This window comes from Hyalella azteca, unplaced genomic scaffold (genome assembly GCF_000764305.2).
Source record: "Hyalella azteca isolate HAZT.00-mixed unplaced genomic scaffold, Hazt_2.0.2 contig5628, whole genome shotgun sequence".
In the NCBI taxonomy this organism is placed as follows: domain Eukaryota; kingdom Metazoa; phylum Arthropoda; class Malacostraca; order Amphipoda; family Hyalellidae; genus Hyalella; species Hyalella azteca.
In genome coordinates this window covers 254,507-280,872 of record NW_025935811.1, presented here as the reverse complement: position 1 = coordinate 280,872, position 26,366 = coordinate 254,507, and the positions used below count along the sequence as shown (strand labels likewise).

General features: G+C 35.4%; 3 protein-coding genes across 3 annotated transcripts; 2 read left to right on the top strand and 1 right to left on the bottom strand.

Annotated features, from left to right (window-relative positions):
• The first annotated feature begins 1,016 nt into the window (after positions 1–1,016).
• LOC108682026 (cuticle protein CP575) lies at positions 1,017–6,830 on the top strand. Its single transcript, XM_018171115.2, has 3 exons — positions 1,017–2,756; positions 3,956–4,048; positions 4,904–6,830. Exons 1-3 carry the CDS (start codon positions 2,745–2,747, stop codon positions 5,054–5,056), a joined length of 258 nt encoding a protein of 85 aa, XP_018026604.1. The 5' UTR covers positions 1,017–2,744; the 3' UTR covers positions 5,057–6,830.
• Positions 6,831–10,270: 3,440 nt separating this feature from the next.
• On the top strand, positions 10,271–12,051 carry LOC108682028 (cuticle protein CP575-like). Its single transcript, XM_018171117.2, has 3 exons — positions 10,271–10,356; positions 10,915–11,010; positions 11,303–12,051. The coding sequence occupies exons 1-3, from the start codon at positions 10,345–10,347 to the stop codon at positions 11,471–11,473; spliced, it is 279 nt and encodes a 92-aa protein (XP_018026606.1). The 5' UTR covers positions 10,271–10,344; the 3' UTR covers positions 11,474–12,051.
• Positions 12,052–20,175: 8,124 nt separating this feature from the next.
• Positions 20,176–24,895, bottom strand: LOC108682027. Its single transcript, XM_018171116.2, has 3 exons — positions 24,270–24,895; positions 23,647–23,801; positions 20,176–21,532 (listed from the first exon to the last, which is right to left on the bottom strand). The coding sequence occupies exons 1-3, from the start codon at positions 24,276–24,278 to the stop codon at positions 20,722–20,724; spliced, it is 975 nt and encodes a 324-aa protein (XP_018026605.1). The 5' UTR covers positions 24,279–24,895; the 3' UTR covers positions 20,176–20,721.
• Between the last annotated feature and the right edge of the window lie 1,471 nt (positions 24,896–26,366).

Genomic DNA, 26,366 nt, shown 5'->3' with positions numbered 1-26,366 from the left:
TTTGATTCATGCATTGTCTCCAACTTTACACAAGTGTGCAAACTTTCAGATCGCTTGGACAGGTAGAAGTGTGTTAAATATCGATTATAAGATTTGTGGCAAACAAACAAACAAACAAACAAGAAGTGAAGTTAAAGAGAAGTGTTGTAAAAAAAATAATTAATTAATCGAAACTTTTCTAAGCGCGCTAAAGTTTCAAGGAAGCTGAAAGCTAGGGTGGTAAACCACAACAATTTTGCAAGAATTGTCGACCATTGTCACATCACAAATATTTATGTCTTTTTTGGTGATGGAAGAGCAGTTTTGGTCTAAAAAAAGTGGAATTAATAGAGATTTTCCAGCTGTAAGCTCGAGAAGGGCGCTTCTATAGTCTATGCCCTAAATAAATTATGGGCNTGCAGAAGTTAAATATGTAAAAAATGCTTTGCCAAGTTAATTTGGAAACTTGCTAGGCGTTTTCTTTGTTTCCAAATTCATGATGAACTTGCAATTTTGGCCGACTAATAAAGAAAATAACGATTAGATGAAGATGGTGGGCTAATACATAATTGTTGATGCAGTTCTTGGAAACCTAGCACCATTCGGACTAAACTCATTCAAATTATCTTGTCGCTCTTGCACAATAAAAAAGTGGGATATTAACGCAGATAAAATTTTAATTGATACAAGACTAGTCTTGTCACTCATTCATGTCACTACAATAACAATAACTGAAAGAACAATTTCAATAGAAAATGATTAACTCGAAAACTCTCTACATGTACAATATTGACTTTTGGTAAAGCGGACTGCTCAGTGAAGTATTCATAGGAATTCATGTATCTCATTATCTTACTAACGCCTCTACCTATAAATGTAATGGGTGTTTCTACCCTCCTGTTACAGATTCATTATTATAGAAGTTATTTACGGATTTCAGCATCCCATTATTTTATTGACTCATTTTACCATGAATGTAATTGGTATTCTGACAAATTCACGGTGCGATTGTGTTACAGGTTCAAGCTGGGAAGTTATTTACGGATTTCTGCATCTCATTATTTTACTGACTCATTTTACTATGAATGTAATTGGTATTCCTTCCACAAAATTCACCGTGGTAGGAATTCATTTACGGAATTTAGCATCACATTATTTTATTGACTCATTTTACTATGAATGTAATTGGTGTTGCAGGGTCAAGCTGGGAAGGCGGTGAAGGGTGAGTACAGTTGGGTGGCGCCCAACGGCGAGGAGTTCAAAGTGGAGTACGTGGCTGACCATCTCGGCTACCGCGTGCTGGAGTCCAACGCCCAACCCAAGTTCCGCGCTGCTGAAGTCGTCGCTGAGGAAGAGTCCGCTGCTGCTCCTGAAGAGGAAGAAGGTGGAGAGGAAGAGGGTGGAGAAGAAGAAGCAGCAGCTGAAGAGGAAGCCGCAGCTGAGGACGAAGCGGCAGCTGAAGAGGAAGCCGCAGCAGAGGAAGAGGGAGCCGAAGAAGAAGAACAATAGATAATAGATATAGACTTGTGAGACGACGAAAAATATGAAAATTTCAAAATCTCGGGTTGGTTAAGTAGTGCGCTTAATTTATTGCTGACCACATTGCGCTTCTTAGAACGAACATTATAATGAAAACAAGTCACCGCTGGAAGGAGAAAATTGTACTTAATAAGAATTCGTTGTTGTAGGGAAAATCTTAGCTGCCATTCTAAATTCATATTTTACGATTGAGCGACATGGTTTGAATGAAACTGAATATATGTCATTACAAATTAAACATATTCTAAAAATTTAAAATGTTAATGGTGTGAAGAAAGTTACATAAAATATTTTTGCAACATTTTCATTTTTCATTAAACCTATTGTATCCTGTATTCGATCTGATACAGCACCATGCAAACACAATCATTGTTTTTTATAACGTCAAAATTTTATACTTATAACGTCAACCAAACTACACAAATAGCATATACCAAGCTGCGGGTGTAAGGTCAACAATTCTATGCTTATGTGCTGCATATTGTTTGTCCAATTGTTAATACTGGATAATTTGACTATCTGGAAGTACGAATAACATTCGCCAAATACATTGAAAACGTGACTTTGTATCGTGGGTCAAGAAAATATCTACACAACACAATCGAAGCTCATCGACTTCCAACTTAATAGTTTATTCATAATTTTAACTCACAACTAATGTGACGAAATAAAAATGAACTATATAAACCATACTATATACTACTTTGCAAACTGCTGATCCATGTAAGTTGAACGTTCATCTGCATTTCTCAGTTCTGTTCCTAAAAATTTTTTGGTTCGGTTACTCTCCGGGTGCCGGACTTCAGTGCATTTATTAATCAAGTAGTTAAACGCGCGCCCTTTTTAAGGCTCGTAGATCTTGGAAACAAATAATGGGTAATTTAGATGCGGTCAAAAACATATTACAATGTTTATTTCGTGTCATTGTTCGTGTCTACTACAGGGCAATAACCAAGGCTGGGCCGTACAATGTCTAAATGTCTTCGCTTGGAGGTCCACGAACTTGACATTTCCCTCAGTTTTCTACTCCACGGACCGGATCTGTTCCGCTTCCAGGAAAATCTAGTATATAAAAGGCGGGACTTTCATTTTGCGGAGCGCATTTGCTGCCTTGTCAGGCATTGCAGGGGTGAGAAACTATTGTCCGTTATTAATTTTAGTCACTGGTTCAGCAAGAGCGCATTCGGTAGTATATCATTAGTTATCGTCGGGAAAATATTCGCAAGATGAAATTCAAGGTAAGAAATTAATTTATAACTAGGTTCTGATAGAGACTTAAAATGTGCAATCGAATTAATATTCTCAAAAAGCTTGGAGATACACTTATAATCTGATGTAACAATGCAAAGTGATTTTAGGTGCAGTTAAATTGAGAATATTCGAATGAAAAAGAATAATTTTTAATGCATCATGGGATTTTATTTAGGTTACAAACACGAAAATGAGATTTTTTTTTTGCATAAATTCCACATAAATTTCATCCCACACATGAAAACACTTCAACATATACAAATTCAAGTGGTGTTATTATTTTGATCACGTTAGTGATACAAAAAAATAACTTTTATCTCAATAGAAGTATTAAAAGCATTGCAATTCAATTTTGCTGGAAGTCATTCTGAAAGATATTTTATTCGTTTTCGTCAAGAATAATCGGTGTGGATGATTCCTTCAAGAAAGATTTAGTATTTTTCAGACTAAGATTCAATTTATAAACGCGATTTATTAATATTACTTCATATATAGTAGATACATTACGTCATTTATGCCGGTCAGTTATTGAAGATTGCTTACATAACAGAAACGTGGTCACCTGGTTCATCAGAAATCAATTTTTTATAAGTACTTATCCATATAAATAACCTGCTCTAGACTATCTACCGTTCTTTTATAATTGTCGCTTATGAGGAGCTTTAGACGTTTTATAAAGATATTGCTTCTCTTTATTGTTCTCGACAAATACATTATTGTATCTACAAGCTCTACCGGGTAAACCAAAGCGTATGGGAAGGGATAAATAGGCTTTCTTTTCAATAATCGAACGAGAATTTGCGATAATCGGAGTTCGTGTTTCATGTCGTTGGTGGATAAAAGTTGGATGAAGAATATCAATTATTAATTATCTGATCAGATTTTTGTTTATGGCAAACTTCATGAAATGGTTTTAACAAATGCTCAAATAATTAATGTTGAAGTATATAACTTCGATTTAAATTATAATTAACTTTGTGATAAAATCTATGCGTATGGGAAATATCATGAAAAAGTTTTAACAAATGCTTCATTATTAATCATGATTCAAATAACTGTGATTTAAATTCTAATTAATCGTCAATTAATATTTTATGGGCAATTTTGTGCATTGGATTTAACAAATACGTCTTATTAATTAACGTTAAGTTAACTAATTTGGAGTATGTCGGTTCCCGCTGTGCAGTGCACGCTGCTGCTGGCGCTGACGCTCGTCAGTGCCGCGCCTGCCAAGGACATAATTGACTACGAGACGAAGCAGGGAGAGCACGAGCAAGAGGTAGCAGTGCTGCAATATTCACAGGCTTCGTGACTAATAATAAATCGTATATAAGTTTGTTATATTATCGTATATCGTATAGCAAAATATCGTATTGTTCTATATTTTGGTCACTGATAACATTTTGAAGGGTGCTCAGAGGGTGGATTCGAAATTGTAAATTCCAATCCATTTATCAATATTTCCTACGTTTAAAATTCAGAATTTTATTTATATTAATATAAGTAAAAATTTTCATTGAACGAGTCAGTCGTTAATCTTTATTTAATGATGAAGGTAGTGGTTTCTCAGAAATAGTTCCTGCAATAGTTCATCAAGCTATTTTACTCTGAAATGATATTTTACCCGCATTCAATAGCGTAATGTGAATACATTTCAAACACATGTTTTGAATCTAGCACGATAAATTTAATGAGCTTGATAAAACCAAGATGAAAATAACTGGTAAGTTGATTCCTAATTTTCTTTTTAATTCTCAGAAACTGCGACTGAGATATTATTTCATAATATCTCGGCTTCAACAAATACATTAACCATTCTTAACGCAATCCATTTCAAAACCTGGTAACATGCGTAAGCGTCTTTGCACGTTTAACTTTGAAAGGGATAGAAATCTGCAGCGTCGGAATCCGAATTAATTTGGAACGATTTCTTCTGAAAAATATTATTTTATATATCATAAAATAAGATAAATATTGTTTTTAATCGATGAATCTCATTCATCGTGAGGTTAATAGTTGTCACTGTTACAGGGCACTGAAAAAATATTATTTTGTCTTTCATAAAGTAAGATAAATATTGTTTTTAATTGATGAATCTCATTCATCGTGAGGTTATTAATTGTTATTGTTACAGGGCACAGCAGGCAAGGCCGTGGAGGGCGAGTACAGTTGGGTATCACCAGACGGCACGGAATATTACGTTAAGTACGTCGCCGATCATCTAGGATACCGCGTCGTCGAGTCCGACGTTGTGCATAAAGCCGTACAGAAAGCCTCGCAGGGCTGACGAAAAATTAAAAAAGTTACTTTAATCTACTTTTTTTATCTACAAAAGATCTACTTCTTTAATCTACAAAAAGTTACTTTAAGTTACTGTAATCTACTCTAGGAATAAACTTGCCATAAAACACGGAAATTGACGCAGGACAGTTATTATGAGGAGCTTTCACAGAACAAATTAGTTGAACATCAAATTTTTAAAATCGTCTTTCACCAAAGTTACTCAACTTCATGGCAATATCAGGCGTCTGCACTATACGTTTCGTTACAATGTAACCCCTCAACTGTCATTATGTTTGAAGACTTCTCGATATTTTTACAAGGTTTTTACAATGTAAAAATTTCACAATATTTTTCCAATGTAAAAATGTCACAATATTTTTTCGATGTAAAAATGTCGCAATTTCACTCAAAAGTCATACAGAAAGAAATAAATTTATTAGAGACTTTTGTGATACCGAAATAGGGAACAAATGAGTGAATAAAAAACTGAAATATGTGATGAATTTCCCTGCCTATTCATCGTTCTGTATTTATGCACAGATTTGTAACCTATATAAAAATAATGTTCGTTATCATTTTGCCGAAACATTTCCAGGCAATTTTTTAAGAGCTGTCTGTTTAATTTACAGAAGCAAGGCAACAAAAGATATAAATACTCAGCTAAATTATAACTTGTTCAGGGCAAAAATGATTCGTCTTTATTGTAAATTCGTAAAAACTTCTTCATTTTCTTGTGTTAGGAATGCATAGGGAAAACTAATCTGCATCTTAAATGGATCGTTGAAGTTTTCTCACAACAGAACAGAACAATAATTCTTCTCATGTCAAAAATTTTTGGGGATGTCATATGGAAAACCCTCATTCTGCTGTATCATGTTTATTGTATATTTATCCATTATAGATAAATATATAAGATTACGACGTCGTCTCTTCCAGGAATATAAGTTGTAACAACACAGAACTGGAACATGTCCTTCAGGTTCAGCTTATTCGAAGAAAAAAGCAATTCCAAACACGCGTGAGAATTCCATTGCAGTGTTTACTTGGTTTACTTAAAAATTGCAATGGCTAAAATATAATTCAATTTCATGCCGCATTTTTTAATTAGATAGACTTTATATTATTTTTTCAAACACAAATCGAAGTAGGAGAAATTTATCAATTCCTATATGATTACAAGTAAGACGTGGTCTTCTCCCAACATAGAGTAAAAAGTAGATCTCTCGTCCTTCTTACATCAGCGTATTCCATACTATTAAGTTTACCGTTAAGGAGACGTGGAATCATGCAATATTAACGCTCGCCTCGAGGCATTGTATGAAAGGTCACTGGATCATTCACACTCGTGTGAAATACGAGTCAACTGACCCCTGCAGTTGTCGTTCACTGTCCCTTTAATCCCACATCGCAAGCAAGTTAGCCTTCCTTGCCTGATCCCAGCACGCGATTACCGAGGCGTGGCTTGAGGGATTTCGTAACTGTAACGGCAGGCTTCCTTGGTCAAGTGTTTTTTTATCACGTACACGCAGGACTGAAATACTCGAAATGTATGCTCCGTACCCTCGAACATGACGGGATCGCTGGGCGACATTCTGTTTTTACATGTTAAAAATCGGTAAATTTGACTGCTTGTTATGTACGTGATTTAATTAGTGAAACAATGTTGTTAAAATCCCAATAAAAACGCTTGACCTCTATTGAGCATTAACTTCAAATCTGAAGGCTGTTTTTGCAAGATGAGAGCTAAGAATTTGATATATTTTCGTGAATTTTGTACTAAATACAATCAGTTTCAAATTTTGTTTTGTAATTTTAAATTTAACTATTTAGAAAGTTAAAATGAGAGTTAATATTTTTAATATTTCGTACAATTTATATTCCGATACTAAAATGTTAAAATTTGTGAAGTCACGGTTCTTATGTCCTCGTGAATTGTTTTGAGTCATGGATGATGTTGAGTTTTGGTCAAGATACTTCTCGGCCTTTATTATTTTACTAATTGAAATTCATTTTCTTTCACGCAGCACACGCCATTTTGAGATGAAATCATAATTTGGCTTCATATTTCTCGAAAACATTTTCTCATATTTTTAGTTACCGTTTCACTATAGGAGTGTAAACACGTCGATTCATTATCTTCAGTGATTCATGTCCGAATCACTAAAGAAAATATTCTCAACGTGAAATAACCATAAGTTCTTATCTAACACTGAATCAAGATAGATATCAATCTCTCAATTTTTTGTAAGGGGACACCTCAAAAACTACATGCTGAATTAGTAAAACCAAAATTAAAACTCTAGAGTGCTGCAATAGGCCAATAATTCTGTGTTGATAATATTAGTTTGGGGGAAAGAGAATATATTTCTGTCGTCATCACTGAAGTGGAAAGAATTAGTGTTAACTGTCAATAATACATCTTTACAAAAGCCATGTATAGTAAATTTTTGTTGTTAGTGTCTAACTCGAAAAAAATTAGGAACAATATTCAAAACAGACCCTAAATTGAGCTCAACAGGATGTGACCTTACTAAAATTTAAAAATTTAATTTCAAATTGGAACTTTAAACTTTTCTCAATCTAAATCTTATTATGACTTCATAGATTCGAGCATAAATTCTAATAATGTTTAGGAAAATAAAAGCGAACACTAGTATCTTGTTCGATTAAATACTTGCTCCATTGTTTCATATGTTTAGGGTTGTGAAGCGGAGAAGTTTCTTCGAAATACTAAACTGGCAGTAATTAAGATGATGGAAGCAATAGACAAAAGGGTATTGTTAAGTAGATGAGCAATCAACACACTGCTAATGTTTCGTACAGCTAATTTTAAATTAATCGTGCGATTATCCTACAATATTCTTTTGTAATTTTATATTAGAAGAAAATAAACAATAAGTTGAAAAACAAATAAAATGTACAGAGAGGCATATATTTTACAGGAACTTGATCTTAAAAATCCCGTTCAACTGAGTGCAAAATATCAGTTGCATGAGTAAGCAAAAAAAAAAAAAAAATCCCTTAATTAGCACCAAAAATATCCACATTATTTATGAGGAAGACTGCGTGAGGCCAATTAAGCAATATCCATGCATAAAATAAATTATATGAGTTTATTAAATTTTTGAAAAGCGATTACCGAAACGTGCCTGACGCTGAAATCATAAGCAATACGAACAGCTTTCTTGTAACATCAAAATGAATGTTGTTATATTCGAAACGTTGTTAACATACTAAAAATCTCTCTTAACATATTAAAAAAATCAGATTTTCGAATTAAAAGCCAACGAAAAATATTGCTCGATTAAATAAAATATAAAGAAAATTGTCTATAAAACAAATTGCCTGGTATTCAATTAAACGTGTTTAAAAATAAAGCTGAATGTAAACGAATTAACAAAATATTTTTTACGCAAGGAAATATGAGCTGATTTGGCTTACTTTTTCATCGCTCCCAACAGGTTTAACCCAATACGCTCGAGTAATATTGTTTACTATGGTAGTTATAACATGGAAATTCTTTATCTGACGGAGAATGAATTTCAGGGATCGTTTCTGTCTCGGAGGTTTAGCTTGGCGTTAAACTAATATAGTAAGACGAATCTCCTCTGTACATGAATGCAGCTTATGAATTTATTCAGTAGTGTTTTTGGACATTAATGTTTTTTTAGAACATTATTGAATGAATAACCCTGCATTATATCAATCAAACCGCGAGCGTGAACAAAACGAAGGTACTTTTATGTAAACATTCATCGTTAGTGCACTGTACAGAAAAATGACTGCTCTCTCCCAATGTCTTGAAAATCATTTGAAAACATGAATTTCGCATTGTAATATTTAAAAAAGTTTTTGGTGTCTATCCGCTGCATTCATTTGATTCTTATGCAAAAATTCATGTCTAATTTCATTGACAATCATGTAAGTAACCTATTTCAAAAACTCGCTAGACCAGACTGCAGATTGTTCCCCTGACTAATAGATTAATACAAAAAAAAAAAATTAGTTAATCGAAACTTTTCTAAGCGAGCTCAAGTTTCAAGGAAGCTGAAAGCTAGGGTGGTAAACCACAACAATTTTGCAAGAATTGTCGACCATTGAATATTTATGTTGATAATAAATATTTGTGATGCACGCATTGTCAATCATTGCCGCATCGCAAATATTTATGTCTTTTTTGGTGATGGAAGAGCAGTTTTGGTCTAAAAAAGTGGAATTAATAGGGCTTTTCCAGCTGTAAGCTCGAGAAGGGCGCTTCTATAGTCTATGCCCTAAATAAATTATGGGCTCATCCTGAAAGTAGGAACAAAAATATGTTATTGAGATTTTCCTTTAGAAAGATTATGATTATTAAGAATTTCCCAAGTAAGTGTATTTTTCTACTTATAGTCCATATACGTCACTGAACTAATTATTTCGCTCAGGCTTGTGTTACAATAGGACAATATTTTTTTGGTTCAGCATTACTTCGTTAACTAAAAAGTTCCTAAAATGTTACTTTAGCTCTTGACAACAAATTGGAAATGCGGAAAAAAAATAATTAACGTTGAGTACTTTTCCTCGGTTATTAAGTTGAACAAAATCTTTTAAAGTAGCAAGTTTGTGTTTGTGAGTTTGTGATGAAGATTCTTTACCCAATTTTTAAATAGTTATTGTGAATAAATGAATAATTGGTTTTACGGCACTTTCTTACTGACGTATGCCTTCATATATAAAAAGCGCTGATTATTATCAGCACTCATTAATATGAAAATCGATATGCCTCTCTATAGCTATAAATTTTTGTACCGAATGCGTCCTTGTGACTGCATGTTTTCTGCAGTTAAATCAAGGCCGGGTATATGCAGCCGGTTGCTTGCTTTTCTAGTATCGAGAGTGAAAAACCAAAGCGTCCACAAAAAACGACATTGAGATTTCACATATTAGGTGAATACTTTATTTTCATCTCTTCAAAGGCCTCTGGTTGCAAACCAGTTTGCATAGCTCATCTAGATTGGAATGCATGGGCAGGTCCGCATCACAAATATTTATGTCCTTTTTAAGGTTGATCGGAACCTTGTTGCCTAGTTCGCCCCGCCGCTACTTATTCAGAAAAAATTATTCCTTTTGACCTTGTGTTTACGTCGGAGGTATTAACAGCCACGTTCGGGGACCGCGTTCAAGGACTAGTGGACAGCTGGACATCGCGTCCCGGCCTTATTTAAGCCGCGGCTCGACGGCCATCATCACTGCAGTGTCGGCAACCTCGAAGCTTGCATCACCCGAGACAAACCCTACTAAAACTATATCAAAATGAAGTTCCAGGTAAATTCCGCAAGGAGATTATGTCATTTTGATGTTAGCTATGTATTTACATAAACCGTATTATTGCCAGATATTTTCTTGTACTGCAAGTTATAACTTTTCAACAGGTCTGGCCCATTTTCACAATAACTATGCACAAAAATGTTTATGATAGCTGAATTGAGTTGGATGAATTACTTTAAGATACATTACTTTACTCAATAAAAATGTTCAAGAGTTTCAAGTAAGATTAAAATTTCATTGATTTTTGTGTATATGCTTATTAAAATTATTAAAACGATTATTAAATTAATACTTCGATTAATAAATAATAATAAATTTGATTAATAATAATTAATTAATGTTTCGAAGGATTAACCTAAAACCTGGGATTGAAATACACGATAGAAACAGCACTGAATTACCATGTTTTAAACTTTCTCCTACAATAATTTTCAGTGAGTCGATCTGTTTCATTTCAAAAGAAGTTTGACTATAACCACTAATCGAATTGTTCATAGCGCATTCTAGGTAATAATTCATGTACTTTGAACAAACTTTACTTTTTTTCGCGCGCAGATTCTTCTTCTGTTGGTGAGCTTGGCCGCCTTCGTCGCTGCTAGGCCCAACGACATCCTCGACTTCGAGTCTGACCAAGGAGAACACGAGCAGGAAGTACGTTGCAAAATTAAATTGTTATACAATTTTTATTGACGCCAATATATCATATGTTTACCTAATTCATGCAAATGAGGTGATATTGGTATTTGGTTAAATTCGTTGATAACAAAGAGTATTTAATATTTATCTCTTTGAAAGCTAGTCTATATTCGTCTAGAAATTGGAGATTAAAATAATGATTCCCCTTTGAAACTCATCTACATAAGCCTTAATCCAGACTCAGAAACCTTGGATAAAAATTCGACCTCCTGAAGGAACCTAACTAACTTGTCATTTTTTACTCAAGGGCGTGGCAGGATCTGCAGTAGAGGGCGAGTACAAGTGGACGTCCCCAGACGGTGAAGAGCATTACGTGAAGTACGTGGCAGACCGAAACGGCTACCGAGTTCTCGACACCGATGCCCTGCCCTCGGCTCCCGAGCCTGTCGAGGCGGAGGAGGTCGAGGAGCAGGAGTAGACGATTTCAACTTTACCTCCGGAGACTCGGTGGCAGGGTGACCTGCCTATCGACGGCTGACGACGAAGGCGGAGTATCAGCGTAAACATTGAGGAAAGCGTCCCAAACTTGACATAAGGACCCAGCCATGCAGTGTGAAGCGAGTCGATCGATGTAGGAAGACGAAACTTTATATATTCTTTGTGTGATAGACGTATGAATATGAATATTAAATTAGGTGTTATTAGAGTCATATCGAAATGTATATTTTCTATAATCGATTAAATCTTCGACTTTAACTAAAATCAGATATTGAAGATATTGAAAAAATATTTGCGCGCTATTCGATGTCAATCATACTAGTGCATTAGGCAGTGAACAGCATGAATTATAAGATAACTTAGTATATCTTGAGCTCGATATTACGACTTATAAACACGCTACTCCAAAAAATATCGAAAGTTTCACTCATATGTCCCGTACAGATATTGTTATGATGTCATACGATGTCATCTACAAAGGCTTTACTTATCAGAATAAACTATCATAGTCATTCATATTTCACGCACATCATATTTTATAAAAAATCTATTCGAGTTCCTGTTTGCATTTATCTCCTTTGCACAGGCGCGCCTGGATCTGACTAAACGTATGAGCTTCAATGTCGAATCCATCAATTACTTCGCCAGAAAACGCTGAATTTTTTAAATGACCCGTGCTAGAAATGAACAGCATACAGTTTCGCTTTTTAGACTTGAATGAATTTTATGGCTTAGATTTTTTTTTTCATTTGAATGGTTTGCCTGGACTTTTGTACGGCCATCATTACAAGAGGTCTCAGCAACCATCTAGCAACTATATTTAATTCCCATCGTAAGCTATCAAATTCTATTAATATTTAGACTATCAAAATCATCATGGGACGAGCATATAAATTTAATTTGATCAATTTATGAAACTACTGATGAAAAATACTACCTATAATATTTTGCCTTTAAACTTTTTAAACTAAAGTCATAGTTGAACACTACGTTGAATATTGAAAAATTTGGGCCTTAAATTTTTGATTTAGTTCTGTTGTCAGCCGTGAATGTACGGAGTTAGCATTCCGATGGCATGAACACGAATATGTACAGAGTTGCCATTCCGGTGGCATGAACACGAATATGTACAGAGTTGCCATTCCGGTGACATGTACACGAATATATACAGAGTTGCCATTTCGGTGACGCGAACACGAATATGTACAGAGTTGCCATTCTTGTGACATGTACACGAATATGTACAGAGTTGCCATTCTTGTGACATGAACACGAATATGTACAGAGTTGCCATTCCGGTGAGATGAACACGAATATATACAGAGTTGCCATTCCGGTTCCATGAACACGAATATGTACAGAGTTGCCATTCTTGTGGCATGAACACGAATATATACAGAGTTGCCATTCTGATGACATGTACGCGACTATGTACAGAGTTGCCATTCCGATGACATGTACTCGCATATGTACAGAGTTGCCATTCCGATGGCATGTTCGCGCATATGTACAGAGTTGCCATTCCGATGGCATGTTCGTGCATATGTACAGAGTTGCCATTCCGATGGCATGTTCGTGCATATGTACAGAGTTGCCATTCCGGTGGCATGTACACGAATATGTAAAGAGGTGTCGTTCTGATGACATGAACTCATATAAGTAAAAATATTTACAGAGTAACCAGCACCCGAATATGTTACAAAGTATCCTTTATTGCGGCAGGAATGCAGAGTGTTGTCATATGGTGTTGGCAAAGCTGAAGTCGTCAATTAACTCAACGGAGTCCACACCATAACCGTTATATCCACACTGTAAATTCCTAGATTGAACCAGGTCTTGACAGTTCAGCTCCTGTAAATTTTCCAATGACAGTTAAATTGATTTATGAAGATCGTGAATTCGCTTTTAGAGCAAATCTTCATGAGAGTAAGTAGGAAGCTAAACTATTAAGATTTTTACATTTTTCCGCATGTTACGTGCGAAGCATCAATCACATAAATGTCCATTGCTTAACTATTATCATTCCCAGCTTAGATATTCATCATCCAGTTCCGATAAATTTTCGAGTGGAAGTATAAGTTATATGATTCGTGACTGAGTAGTTCGAATAATTACTCATGATAGTAGGCAATACACTAAAATAGGAATTATGCGTTTTATGCAAGTTGCGTGAGAAATATTAGTCACACTAATTCTCATTTAATAACCATCAATATTAAATTTTATAGTTTTTTAGTCCAGATGCATTATATATCCAGAATGAGATAAAAACTGTTAAGTTAAATTTCCCCTTATCGTTATTTTTTGATTATCACTACTATTTTTACCCATTAATTATCATTATTTCCTACACAGGCAGGAAAACTTTGCATGTCGTCGACCAAGGCGAATGAAATTCGAATTGCGTTGAAATAATTACTTGAAAAACAAGCTTTCAACGCACACGAGTACATTCACCGCTGCTTATAATAAAAAATCCCCCACGTATAGCAATACTGTTTGACCGAATGCAAGAAGGCTGAAGCCATTTCTGAGCTAAAAGGTTACAATCAACCCACACCAAAGTGTGCGAACTGAGCCAACACACATGGCACCGTTTACGCGAGAATGTATTCACGTGTCCTGGTCTCTGACACTTCCTTTTTAGACACGAGGGCTCGGAAACATCCGGGGCTTCTTGTGAGGTTCAAAGAAAAAGAATCAATGATCAGCCATGAGTCGACGATGCTCACTGTTAGGGCGTTCGACTTGTGCACATCGTCTGGTTAACGAATCTGTCGTGTTGCTTTAAGACTGCAATAACATACCATCAAATGACTCCATTTAATGACGGCTGATTGGCATTAGGCGTCACTCTCAATACACTTTTCAGAAGGTAATGAAGTTATTCTCGGTGTGATTTAGACGATGCTATGGGATGCATAAATTATTTGCTGTGTTACGAACATTTCATTATTCGTAGCTGGGCAGTATTATGAACTTGTGGCTAATATTGGAAATCATCAATCGTTGTTTTTCTGAGCTCAAAAATTCATTAATTATTAGATTTTTTTGGGTAACGAAGCTTGTTTATTTGCAAGGTTAAACTTACATAAAAATTTCGATTTTACATTATCAATCGACTTCGACCGATAACTTCATATTGTAATCTTGTTCTGTTAGTCACAGACTGAAAACTAAACGTGCGATCGTGTCACTTAGGTTATCAATTCACTCATTAAATACAGTGTTCTTCTTTTGAAGACTCTCAGCTCGTAATCTACAATCTATCGTCATTTGCTTACCGCAGAATACAGAACATTTTAAAACACGAATGAAATTTTAAAATAAGTATAGCTACTTCTGAGCAAAATTTTTTACAGCAACTAAAGCCATAATAATGATAGTATTTCGGTTGACTCAGGAGGGTCTTTCTCAAGTCACTCGAGACTTTCCATGTGCCACGTATAGTAGACCTACACTGAAGTGTCCATTTATTTCATTTTTATTTTGATGAGTGCTTTCCTAAAGAGAAGTTTGCCTTCTAAATGGTTGGAATAAATCAGCCGGCAGTTGCGACGTCGGACGATGCGTGAAACTGACAAGCAGAACGCGCTGGGAGGCCTTGCTTTGGTGTCGACCTAGCAGAATACAAACGTTATGAAACACTGATAATAAAAAATAAAATATGGTTACTGTTGCATCGTTGCAACGAATTTGCCAAATTGTTTAAATTAATTGAATAAATTGTATTCGAAGTAATAATGCATTGTGCGAACATGTTTCGATTAAGTAAAACTTTCTCAAACATTTTCTCTAAAAAATGATTTTGTATGCACTCTCTGAGCATTGGACAAAAAAAAAAGGTGTTGAAAAGTTTTGGAAATTGAAAATTGAATTACAACAGATAAAGGTTAAATTGTAAATTAAAAATTATAAATTAGAAATTTGTGAAAATCATAATTTATAATTATCATAATTAGAAATTTGTGATAATGAATAATTTTCTTACAAGTGATTTTTTCAGGTTATTGCGGCGAACTGTCTAATCGAAAATATTGTTATAAGGTTGATTTTAATCGTTCAACATTGGCGCGCAGATATATGGACGCTTCTTTAAAACATCTTTTAAATTAGTTTTCATTAAGGCCGAACCATTTCAAACATTTTTTAGATGCATGGAAATCTCCCCTAGTGGAATATGCTTTTTTCACTTCCACCAACAGTCGTACGCTTCCGGTGTATAAATTGAAAATCAAGTTGCATCGATACAATTAAACAATGTATTAAAAACAGCCGTGTTTTGCAACACGTAAATATTTTGAGCACATAGAGAACGAACAATCAAATCAACATTAATCGCATGTACCTCACTACAGATCATAAAAATACATTAATAAGGCCTGCTAGCAGTCATTGTAATTTTGATATTATAATGGCCGTTTCAGCGTTCATTAGGCCGTAGACCTGTCGCCGATTCTCAACGTCGCAGAGCATTTACAGCTTTTAGCGGTCTAAACCCGCACTTCACTGCTCCATTCCTATAGTACTCTGAACTGGAAACCACTGGGCAACCTTGCCCGTCGATACATATTAACACATTTTAAAACAAATTGATACATTCCCCGCGGCTAAACTAGTATTTTCCTTCACTGTAATTTCGAGCAATTCAGGAAGTGTAGCTGGAGCTGTCCAAGTGTCTATTGTCCATTTCTGTCCATTTACGCGTTTATTCAAATGAGTTTTCGTTTATGAGTAGCAGTGGTTGAAATTCTATCAACAATATAATTGAGAAATAATTAGCAAATTGATGCTTAATAAAGTACCTTAAAATATTTTTATATATATGGCAGGTTCTTCAATATGAGATATTCATTTACTAATGAAAGACGGAAGTCGTCTGTTGTGTTTGATTTTTACGCATCTTGGCGCGCCTCAAAAAGAAATGAATATTTGGTTAATAAAACAAAGCTGGGTTATTCATAATTCAGATTCATTCTTTAAAGCGGGTCATATGTATATTTGCTTGAAGAGAAAGAATGTTTACTTGGTGCAAGGTTTTAAACTACCTTTAATGTGAAAATGTGAAATATTTCGATTCCGTTAGCACCGACCTTGTTTAACAAAACTAACTCATCTTTTGAGGAATCAAGAGCTTATCTATTAGAATTGGACTAACATTAAGTATCGGTAACCTCTAGTTCTTCTATATTTAAGTTTCTTAAAATGTCAGGTTCCATCTTCATGCTATTTCTGAAATATGATTTTTTTGCATGCATGGCTACACTCGTAAATTATTTTCTGGTCGCAGAATGAACGCGGAAGTCCATTTTCTCTACGTCATAGAAATTGAAGGCATTCAGTTTCCAGGAGTGACTGCACCATTATAGCTCAATGGATTACTTGGAATAAGAAATGAGTGAAAAAGTTTCATTATTAATCATGATCTTTGGTTTTTTAACGCGTGCAGGCTTACGAGAAACGTACATGATGAATCTAATATCGATCCCAAATTTGTCATGAACTGTTCGCTCTAAGCACTCGACGGAAAATTGCGATAAATTATTTATTGATTTGCAAATTATTGTGCTTCTTCCGTAATGGAGACGCGGGTGAATCTTGATGTTTCAAGCGAATACAAGTATCAATGATGGTCTATAGAGACGACTGTTTTTTATTCATGAGTCTGATTTATAACAGAATTGAATGAAATTGATGCGAGATATTACATAATTTCAATGTTCTTCGTGATGTTGAATATCAAAAACATCGGCGTAGCTGCTCGGAGTTGTTCGTCCTCGTCTCTCCGCTGTATGTGTTGTGCTGCACGTCATTTCTTCAGGCCGGCCACGTCTCTTACTTCACTACTTGTTACGGCTCAAAGCTCCCTGAGCACGGCGGCAGAAGCAGCGTTGCGTGAGGCGCAATGGGCCGGAGGAGGGTTTCTCTAGCGTCGCAGAGCGTCTTTACAAATGCAGAATGCTGCATTATATGCCACCGCAAACACTGCCTCTTAACTTTGAAAGTCTTCAGTCAAGTCAAATGAAAAATAAACAAGGAACTGAAACCTTGACAAGGTTTACTGTGCTAGACGTAGGCTGCTCGATATATATGAATGTGATGAATACAATGGGAAGGCATGACAGCTTGCTTCTTGTGTCGTGTCTGCTCTCTAATAGACTTCATTTCCAGTCTCTGAGCTCAATAAAAGTTAACGCATTATGCAAGTGACAAATTCACTGGGCTAACAAAAAATGCAAAAAAATCATTGGACAATAATTTATGTCTCTTTGCGCACCAGAAGTTTCAAATGCTTCATGATTTTTTTCCCACAGCTACGAAATAATTTTTCGAGAGCAATATTTTAGCAAACAAGTAAGGCCGAGACGCGATGAAGACATATTCATGTAATAAGCTCGACTTCTTCACGTAACCAATTGACCCGAAGTAACCCATGCAATGCCCACACGAACAACACCTCTCGCGGAGATTTTGAATATCAGTAAATCTTGGGCGACTCTCCGCTCGATTCACCGCTGTCGACGCTGTTTACTAGACGAGAGCGGTATAATTAGCTTGATTTCAGGGACGATTAAACCTTGCACAAGTGACAGCAGAAGTTACTGGAGTGGAACATAAGTTTGCGAGGCTCAGCACCTGCGCGAGTTTAAGAACTTGAGGTGGCACTGCCATGAGAGAAGCTCGCTAATGAAGTGTGATGTCTTCGCTAAAGTTCAGAGTGTCGCAGCAGCTAGCGCTCAGCTTTTTGATAGAGACGAGCATGAGAGTGTGGTTTATAGGTTCATTAGAAGGTGTATGTGAGAAAAATGTTTGTCATATAAATGTTTGTTCTACGTAACAACAATTAGCATTTGAGTCTGGAGCAAGATGATTAAGGGAATTTTATTTTTTTTTCAAGCGTTACGAAAAGCTAACGTAAAAATTAGATGCTACACATAGATGAGAAAATTGACTAATGATTTAGTTAACAGAAAAGTTATTTATTAAGTGATTAGAATGAAAAGTAACCTCCTGATTTTTGTCTGTTAACGGATAAATCCGATTACATATCATTGTTGTCATTTTTTTGAGAGGAGGGTGTTTCGTTTCTTCCCTTTAATTCTGCGGTTAAATTTCACGAAAAAAGAGCATGACGAACAAGATGTTGAGCGAATTCACCTTCCTGTTGAAGCTGAAACTAAGAAAAAATATTGGATGCATAGTGATCGAAAGGTGCTCGTGCGAGATTAAAAAAAATTACATTGTCTTGGTTACCAGCTAAATCCAATTTATCATAAAGTATTTAACAAATTGCGATTCTGGAAAGCAAGATTTCAGAAAACAGAAGACAGTTTCCGCATATTTTACAAGCAAACGATTCCTGATATCTACATTTTCCTGTCGTTTAAGGTTTCACTGCAAGATTAATAACCAAGGGCCCTCTATAAGGAGGTCCCTGAATTAAACATTACATTAAAATTCAACAAAATGGAACTTTATTTTAGAAAAAAAGTTAGAATGTCGAAAGACGTCCAATGCAAATTTAGGGGAGGTGCAATCGTAGTGAGGGCAGGTGCAATAGTATTGGCGAAGTTAATATATTTTTAAAGAAAAAGAACATTTGCGATGTAGAAACAAACTTCTATTATATCTTGATGATATGCGGTTTCTGGAATAAATAAGTTTTGCCTATAATTATAACCCATTCATATAAAGTTGAAAAATAACAGCAACAACGTTGTATCGAAACACTTGAGAAATGCTAAATTCTGCGGCCTACAAATGGCCATGTCGGGACATGGCGCCAAGTTGCCACTGTCGCCGTTTAATTGCAGGTTTCGCTACTTTCCGGGCGCCGGCAACCCTCGGTTTTGCAAGGAAAAAGTCATCGGCGCCGAAATGAATTGAGCCGCCGCCACCTTTTTCGGTCTCGACCTAACAGCGCGTACTGATAAAAAGTGGCCAGAGGGAACATCCCTCGAGCCTCCCTGCGACGGCGGTTCTTTCTTCAATAACGAGCTGTAATTACCACGATATATGTGCAAAGCTCTGTGTATAAGAGAGCGATAACTGTGAAGGGAAGATTCAGTCATTATCTCAGTCTACCATCGTAGCTACAACTCGGGATTCATCTACTCCTTTTTATTGTATTTCTGTTCGAACTGAAGCAGACTGAAGGCGTCGCGGGCTTGACATCGGCGAAATCGGCGCGTCAGTGAAAAAACTCTCCTGACGCGCAGATTGGCGCCAATGATACTGTAATATTAAGAGTAAAGCCCTCGGCGATCCTCCTATTTGATTAATACATTGTTTCAGGCATCAACTGAATGTTGTTTATTTATGTTGAGTTGATTATGCGCTAAGGAATATCTTCTCATGGGTATAGGAAATTGATTTTGTTTTGAGGCTGGAGCCGATCTTCATTTTATACTCCTTTGCCTCTTCGCAATTAAAGGTTGACAATACATGGTATGCAATACATGGTATGCAAGTCTACTTCATGACGGTAATTAATTCAAACATACTGCGTTTGTTACGTACAATGAACTTCAGGAAGAATAATAATGTGCATCAGTTTTTACCACACATAAAAATATTTCAACCACTTTGGAAATGTAGTTGCTTCATTATTGGAATAAAAATGACACATTGCTTCTTACGGATGATTTTCGATTTCGTAGGAAAATGATGATACCGGAAAGGCATTTGTTAAGCTATTTATTTCGAGCAGAATTTGGTGGTTGAGTTGGTAACTAACATGATAACAGCGCAATAAAAACTCCTAAGAAAGCAACAAGCAATTTTTGTCCTTCATAGATCAATCAGTATTACGTTTCGTTTTAAAACATCTTTACAAATTTTGTGCCACATATTCGGAGTAAGAGAATAGGTATATACGAGAGAATTCTTTTTATATAAGAGAATTTTCACTTTGTGGAACAAGTAGGCTGAAAGTTGAATTATTTTTATTTTAATATCCAACTTACTGTAAATTCAGCGGAGAAAAATGATATGGAAGTTAATATGACGACATTCTTTTTACGAAGACGGTAATAGACCCGATTTTGATGAACATAAATTGAAAATTTTCAAGCAGAGCATAGCAGCTATTTAAGATAATAAACATGACTGCTTACACTTTTCAACTCTTTCCTATTTTACTATTGGTCGTTCGTTCGCTCGTTCGCTCTAATAAATTATATAAATAGTTCATTTCCAAAACTCGCACAAAAATTTCATTGTCAGATGCTAAAGTTGAATTTCGTCACGTGTGGCGTCGAGGGCAGGTTCGTCAGTCTGTGAAGGCGTGGGCTCAGTTCCGAGAGGCAAAATACTTTCACCAGCTTCGTCAGCGGCTGATGCCGACTTTTGGAGCTCAGGTTCTTCCTCTGGAATCGTGGCAGCAGGAGTGTCGTCTGCTGAAGCGATATCCACGGTGGAAACTGGATCTGATGATTCTTCCACAGGTTTCAGAAAGCCTCCATCATCTGAAGGAAGTTCAATGGCATTAGCTTGAGAGTCTTCTTCCGCTTGAGAGATGAGGTCTTGAGGGGTGGTTATTTCGATTGCGTTAATTTTCAACATCTCAGTCAGTGCCTGAGCCACTTCTTCTACCTCAGCAGCACTTTTTTCCTGCGCATCAATGGGAACATCTGCGACGACTGGACTGGAAATTTCTTTTAGTGAAGAACTGACTTCATTGTCATCAGACTTCGCCTCGGGCACTGTAGAGAGTTCAGTTTTTGTTTCCTGGGGCGATGCGCGGGCTAAACCTCTGCCTCGAGATGTCACGACACGTGACAGCGTAGGCGCTTCTTGTTCAAGAATTTGTGGCTCATAAGCCTTCTCTGTTGACGCTGGAATAACGCTCGCTTCGGGAATTTGCTCTCTCGGCATTGCTACCTCTGATCGTTTAGAGTCATCGGTCCTGAGCACTTGGTTCCCGTCCGCCAGTTGTCCGTGGGCCGACCGCTGCAAGGCGTTCGACTCGACCACCCGATAGCCGAATTCGTCGGCCACGTAACGCACGAAAAATTCCGTGCCTTCGGGAGAAGTCCAACTGAAACAAGACGGGATAAGTTGATGGGTGCATAATTAAGTTAAGGCAACTAATAAATGCTTTAGCACTAACTACTTATTTTATATATTCTACTTTAATACTGCATTTTTTTATAATTTTTATGTAGAAATAATTAATATATTTAAATTTTTATTATATTTATTGCTGTGTTCATGAGAATTTTTATCGAAGTGTGCAGTAAAATACATATCTTTTTTTTTGTACGCAAATTTTCCGAAAAAATGGCGAACAGCACTAAGTAGGAAAACAAGCAATTAGTTTTACTGCGCTAGACGGCAAAAAATGAGATAGAGAGAAAAAAAAGGTTAACAGTATTCCATTCTCAAGTCTCGGAAGTGATCTTCTGTCTTCGTATTATATGAAACGGAGAAATTGGTGCCATTCAGTCCCGCTCCGCCTGATAGCCTTGCCGAGTGATCATTTCGAAAGCTCCTTTTCATGCAGAGTTCGAATGCCTTGGTGAAGACTTTCAGAACTGATCACGATTAGTGAGCCTCGGTTGCGCAAGATAAACTATCTAAAATTGTATTTTTTTATTCGAGTCCACGAATTTTAATTCGACTGCCAAACGAGTCAACTTGCAAGGAACTTGCGATAAAATCTGCGCCACCTCAACTTTACGTCCGAGCTATCCTCGAGCTTGTGTTTAACGTCCCAATGATCGTCACAAGAAAATCGTTTCCGTGAGAGTTTGAAGTTTATGCCTCATGAGCTGGAGTTGTAAACTCAGAAATTGCGACTGATCCAACTCAGACCCCAGGTCACTATGTTAACAACTAATAAAAGTGAATTGAGCGAATTGCTAAGCATGCTCACTCAACAAGAACAGAAAGGAATTTCCGACAGTTGTTACACAGTTGATCTATGGGTCTTAACAGTTTTCCAGTGATCTAGGATTCTAGGTAATGAGGGTTTTTGAGCAGAAATTTTATTATTTTAAAGGAATCACAAATTGCAGACAGACAAGAAATTCCATCTGATGAACAGACTAAAAAATTGTAGGAATTCCGTTTGTAAATGTCGTTCAGCGACCTAACAGTTCCGCACGACTGAGGGGCAGCCTTTTACTTTTATCCAGAATGAGTTTATTGTTCCACAATTGAACTCTCAAAAATAAGAGTTATTATACAATAGTGTTAATTTCAGCAGTTCAAAACTTTAACGAGAATATTTTTTGACGAGATTTCTTATTTCAGATAGCAATAATTTTGAAACATTATTTGGTTAGAAATATGTCTCTTAGTATGATAAAATCGTACGAAATGAGAGGAAAGAAATGCTGCTCTGATAGATTATTTTATTGGCCTGACTCAATATTTTGAAGAATTGGACCTAAAACTTTTAAAATATTATTTCCGAATAATATTTAAAAACTAATCTTGAATACCTTACATCATTTGAAGTCGTCACCTCAGGAATAGACCGATTTTCACCATAGGATAAATACTGAACGATGTTTAAATTTCATTTGATTAAACAATTGATATGAACTTACATATATATTTATGACGCTATACTCGTTATAATAATAACTTTTTAATTTCTCATAATCACGTCATAGTTTTAGGGTGGGGTTTTAAACATTTTGGGAGTATTACTCAAAAATTCGTGCATCGAATATTTTAGTATTCGTGATCATAAAAATAAATATGACAAATATAAACAATTTAATGCTAATTATTAATGAAATTGGGAACTAAGAAACAGGTGAACGAGTTTTTTTGTATCTATAGAAAAAATATCACGAGACCAAGAAAAGCCCACGTTGATATTTCAAGTGCTAAAGGGCATTATTTCAAAATAACGTCCTTTTGATGCATGACAGGCCGATAAGTCAGCGATTAATTCAACATCCATATATTGTTAGGTACGTTAGATTATCTCAACTTCCGTACAATGCTGTTGGTTGCACGAATTCAAGTTAACAGTCAACAAAACAATCGCTTGAACATGTCTTGAACGCCCTGTTAAATTGAGGAAACAATAGTGTTCAGTACTATTCGTATCTAATAATCTAGTAAACATTGAGCTACTGCCTGTGGGCAAAGAATTCAAATAAAATTTTTTAACAATTTCTGAAAAGTTTGTATTACCTGTAAGAGCCGGAGACGCTGTGGCCCGGATTGCCTCTCTGCGACACTCGGTGTCCATCTCCTGCGTAGTCCAGCACCGACGTCGGAAGACAGAGCGCCGGCAGCGCCACCAGCAGCAACATCGCCATCACCGCGGTCAAGTTTCCTGAGAGTTTCTGCAACACATCAAACGTGCGCAATTAATGAAAATGTTATTCCGATAATCACATTGTTTTTATAATTTTATTACTAAAGAACTACCGAAGAAGACAGAAATATAGTTAATTTAGATGGCATCTTCAGATTTCCTTTTTGGAGCTATTTTGCTCGTATCACGCACTCCGGTGATCGCGATGGAACAAAATTATTGATGAATTGAAATATTATATAATAAATAAATTGAACTCGGTTATGAAGTCTCATTTTCAGTAACTCAACATAATATAGACAGTTAATGCGTGAGATTATGATGTATTGTTGTAGGTGTTATGCTCATCAAATAATTAATGGAAGATTTTGTTATTGTTTAACGAGTGTGATTAGTATTTAGGGCCGAATAATTCTAATGTACAATAACATAGGTTTTCTAGAACAATTGAGAATTTATAAACAATGAATTTGATTTCAAGCCTAATTCAACTCACCTGTGCCATTCTACTACCGTGGTCTTCGTTCGTTAAAATAAAATAGAATATCGATTCTGTTGAGGAACGTCAAAGTTATAAGACAAATTCATTTCAGAAACACGTCACAAATGAAACTCAGAGCAAATGGTATTAAAACGTTTGTGATTTTTAAAGTTTTGTAGAATTTGATAACTGGTTATCAAATTAGGAGGTGGTAGCGTAACTTTCCTCGTAGTCATAACCATAACTTTCTTCATCAAGTCCGAAAAATGGACGTGACCTGATATATGGTTCCAGCTGATAGTGTGTGATTAAAATAAAAATTATAAATAAAGTTCGTAACGCGACGCAATAACTCTTAATTACTCCTGCATTCATTTTCAGAAATAAGTATTCTATTGAAGTTAAACTAAACAATAGACCAAATATTAAGTGCTAAACATGCTACAAAAAACCACTTCCAAGTTCAATTTCTTTCTGTACTTAGACAGAAAGAAGATATTCTGTGTTTTTTAGATGGACACACTGCGACGACAAAATTATGCCTCAGTGTAAAGAAATAGCATGTTCACCCAGAGTGAAATTAAAAGAGGCAAAAAAGTACTGTCACGACCAGTGTGTGTGTTCCAGTTCAGTGGCCAAGTGTAGGATCGGCAGATGACTGGATAGTACTGCTGGGATCAATGCATGGCTCGGTTTATATAGAATTGAGTGACCCCGCCTTAGCCAAGCTTCGACACTGACCTGAGCCTCGCACTGACCTCGTGGGTCTTGTATGTATGAAGAAGGAATACAAAAATGTTGGTATTTTAAGCTAATACATTCATTTTCTTTTAAACTTTCAATATTTTTAAAAATAATTAATATTTTTTAGAGCACTCAATATTTCTTAAAATAGATAATACTCTTTAAAATAAATAATGTTTTTAAAACAATCAATATTTATCACAACGATAAAATTTTTTAAAAACTACCAGTATTTTTTAAAACAATCAATATAATTCAAAACGATCAATATATTTTTAAACAATCAATACTTATTTTAAAACAATTGATTATTTTTAACTTTTAGTTCTAACTTTAATTTTTTAATATCCGAAAGTTCCAGTTTCTTTTAATTTCATTTATTCCAAATTTTAATACTTGAATCTGTATACATACTTGGAAATATTGTCAAAGTTCACACATGTCCATAAATAGTCTCTGGAAAAACTTATATTGCTTGATATTTTATTATTTGAGACGAAACATGTAATTATGAGTTCAATTTAAAACAAACAATGGGATTCACATACAAGTAAATATATTACCTTTCTTATTTACAAATACTGCGCAGAAAAATTTCCGTATTGCGGACGGTTGACAATTTATATTTCGAAAATTTATAAGTTTTCCAACATGCATTCATTCAATATTATGTAAGTTTGTACATAATTCGACCGGAAAAGATTATGTTCGGAAATTAATGAAGTATTGCAGAGAACGGAGGCTCCACTCGATGAAGAAGAAAGAAAACAATGGAAATGAAAATCGATGGAAAATGCGATTATAATATTAATAATAAGAGATTAAATGAAAGGAATAACACTAAAAATTCATGTAGCAAATATCCGTAATTTATCCAATAATTTAAAAGTTTGGAAAAATTCAAACAATTCATAGCTCCATCTTCTGTTCAAAATCTAAGAATGTATATACGATCAATCGAAAAAAATTTACACCGAATTTGTCGTTTCGGTTGTGTTGGATTCATAATTTGAGATAAATTATTGATATATTTATATATCTTGATTATTTACAAATTAAAATAATACGAATTATTAAGTGCTTACAACTGTAAAGGTGAAACTTTACGAATTGAAATAATACGACTTGATAAGTGACAACGACAGTTAATGTGACTTTTACGACTTAAAATAATACGACTTATTAAGTGCTTGCAACTGTAAAGGTGAACCTTTACGAAGTAAAATGATAAGACTCATTATGTACAGTATACTCTTTAGTATAGATACAATATTAGTGCAGCATACTCTTCAACATAATGTTTGTCGAGTTAAAATATTAAGGGTATTATACATGGTGGGGCAGAACTGATTGAGCAGTTTTGAGGCG

Bases quoted from the DNA above. Each gene is read 5' to 3' on its own strand.
- LOC108682026 (XM_018171115.2), top strand. The intron at 4,049-4,903 runs GTAGCAGTGCTG...TTATTGTTACAG, and splicing joins AGGGAGAGCACGAGCAAGAG to GGCACAGCAGGCAAGGCCGT.
- LOC108682028 (XM_018171117.2), top strand. The intron at 11,011-11,302 runs GTACGTTGCAAA...TTTTTACTCAAG, and splicing joins AAGGAGAACACGAGCAGGAA to GGCGTGGCAGGATCTGCAGT.
- LOC108682027 (XM_018171116.2), bottom strand. The intron at 21,533-23,646 runs GTAATACAAACT...GTCTTGTTTCAG, and splicing joins AGCGTCTCCGGCTCTTACAG to TTGGACTTCTCCCGAAGGCA.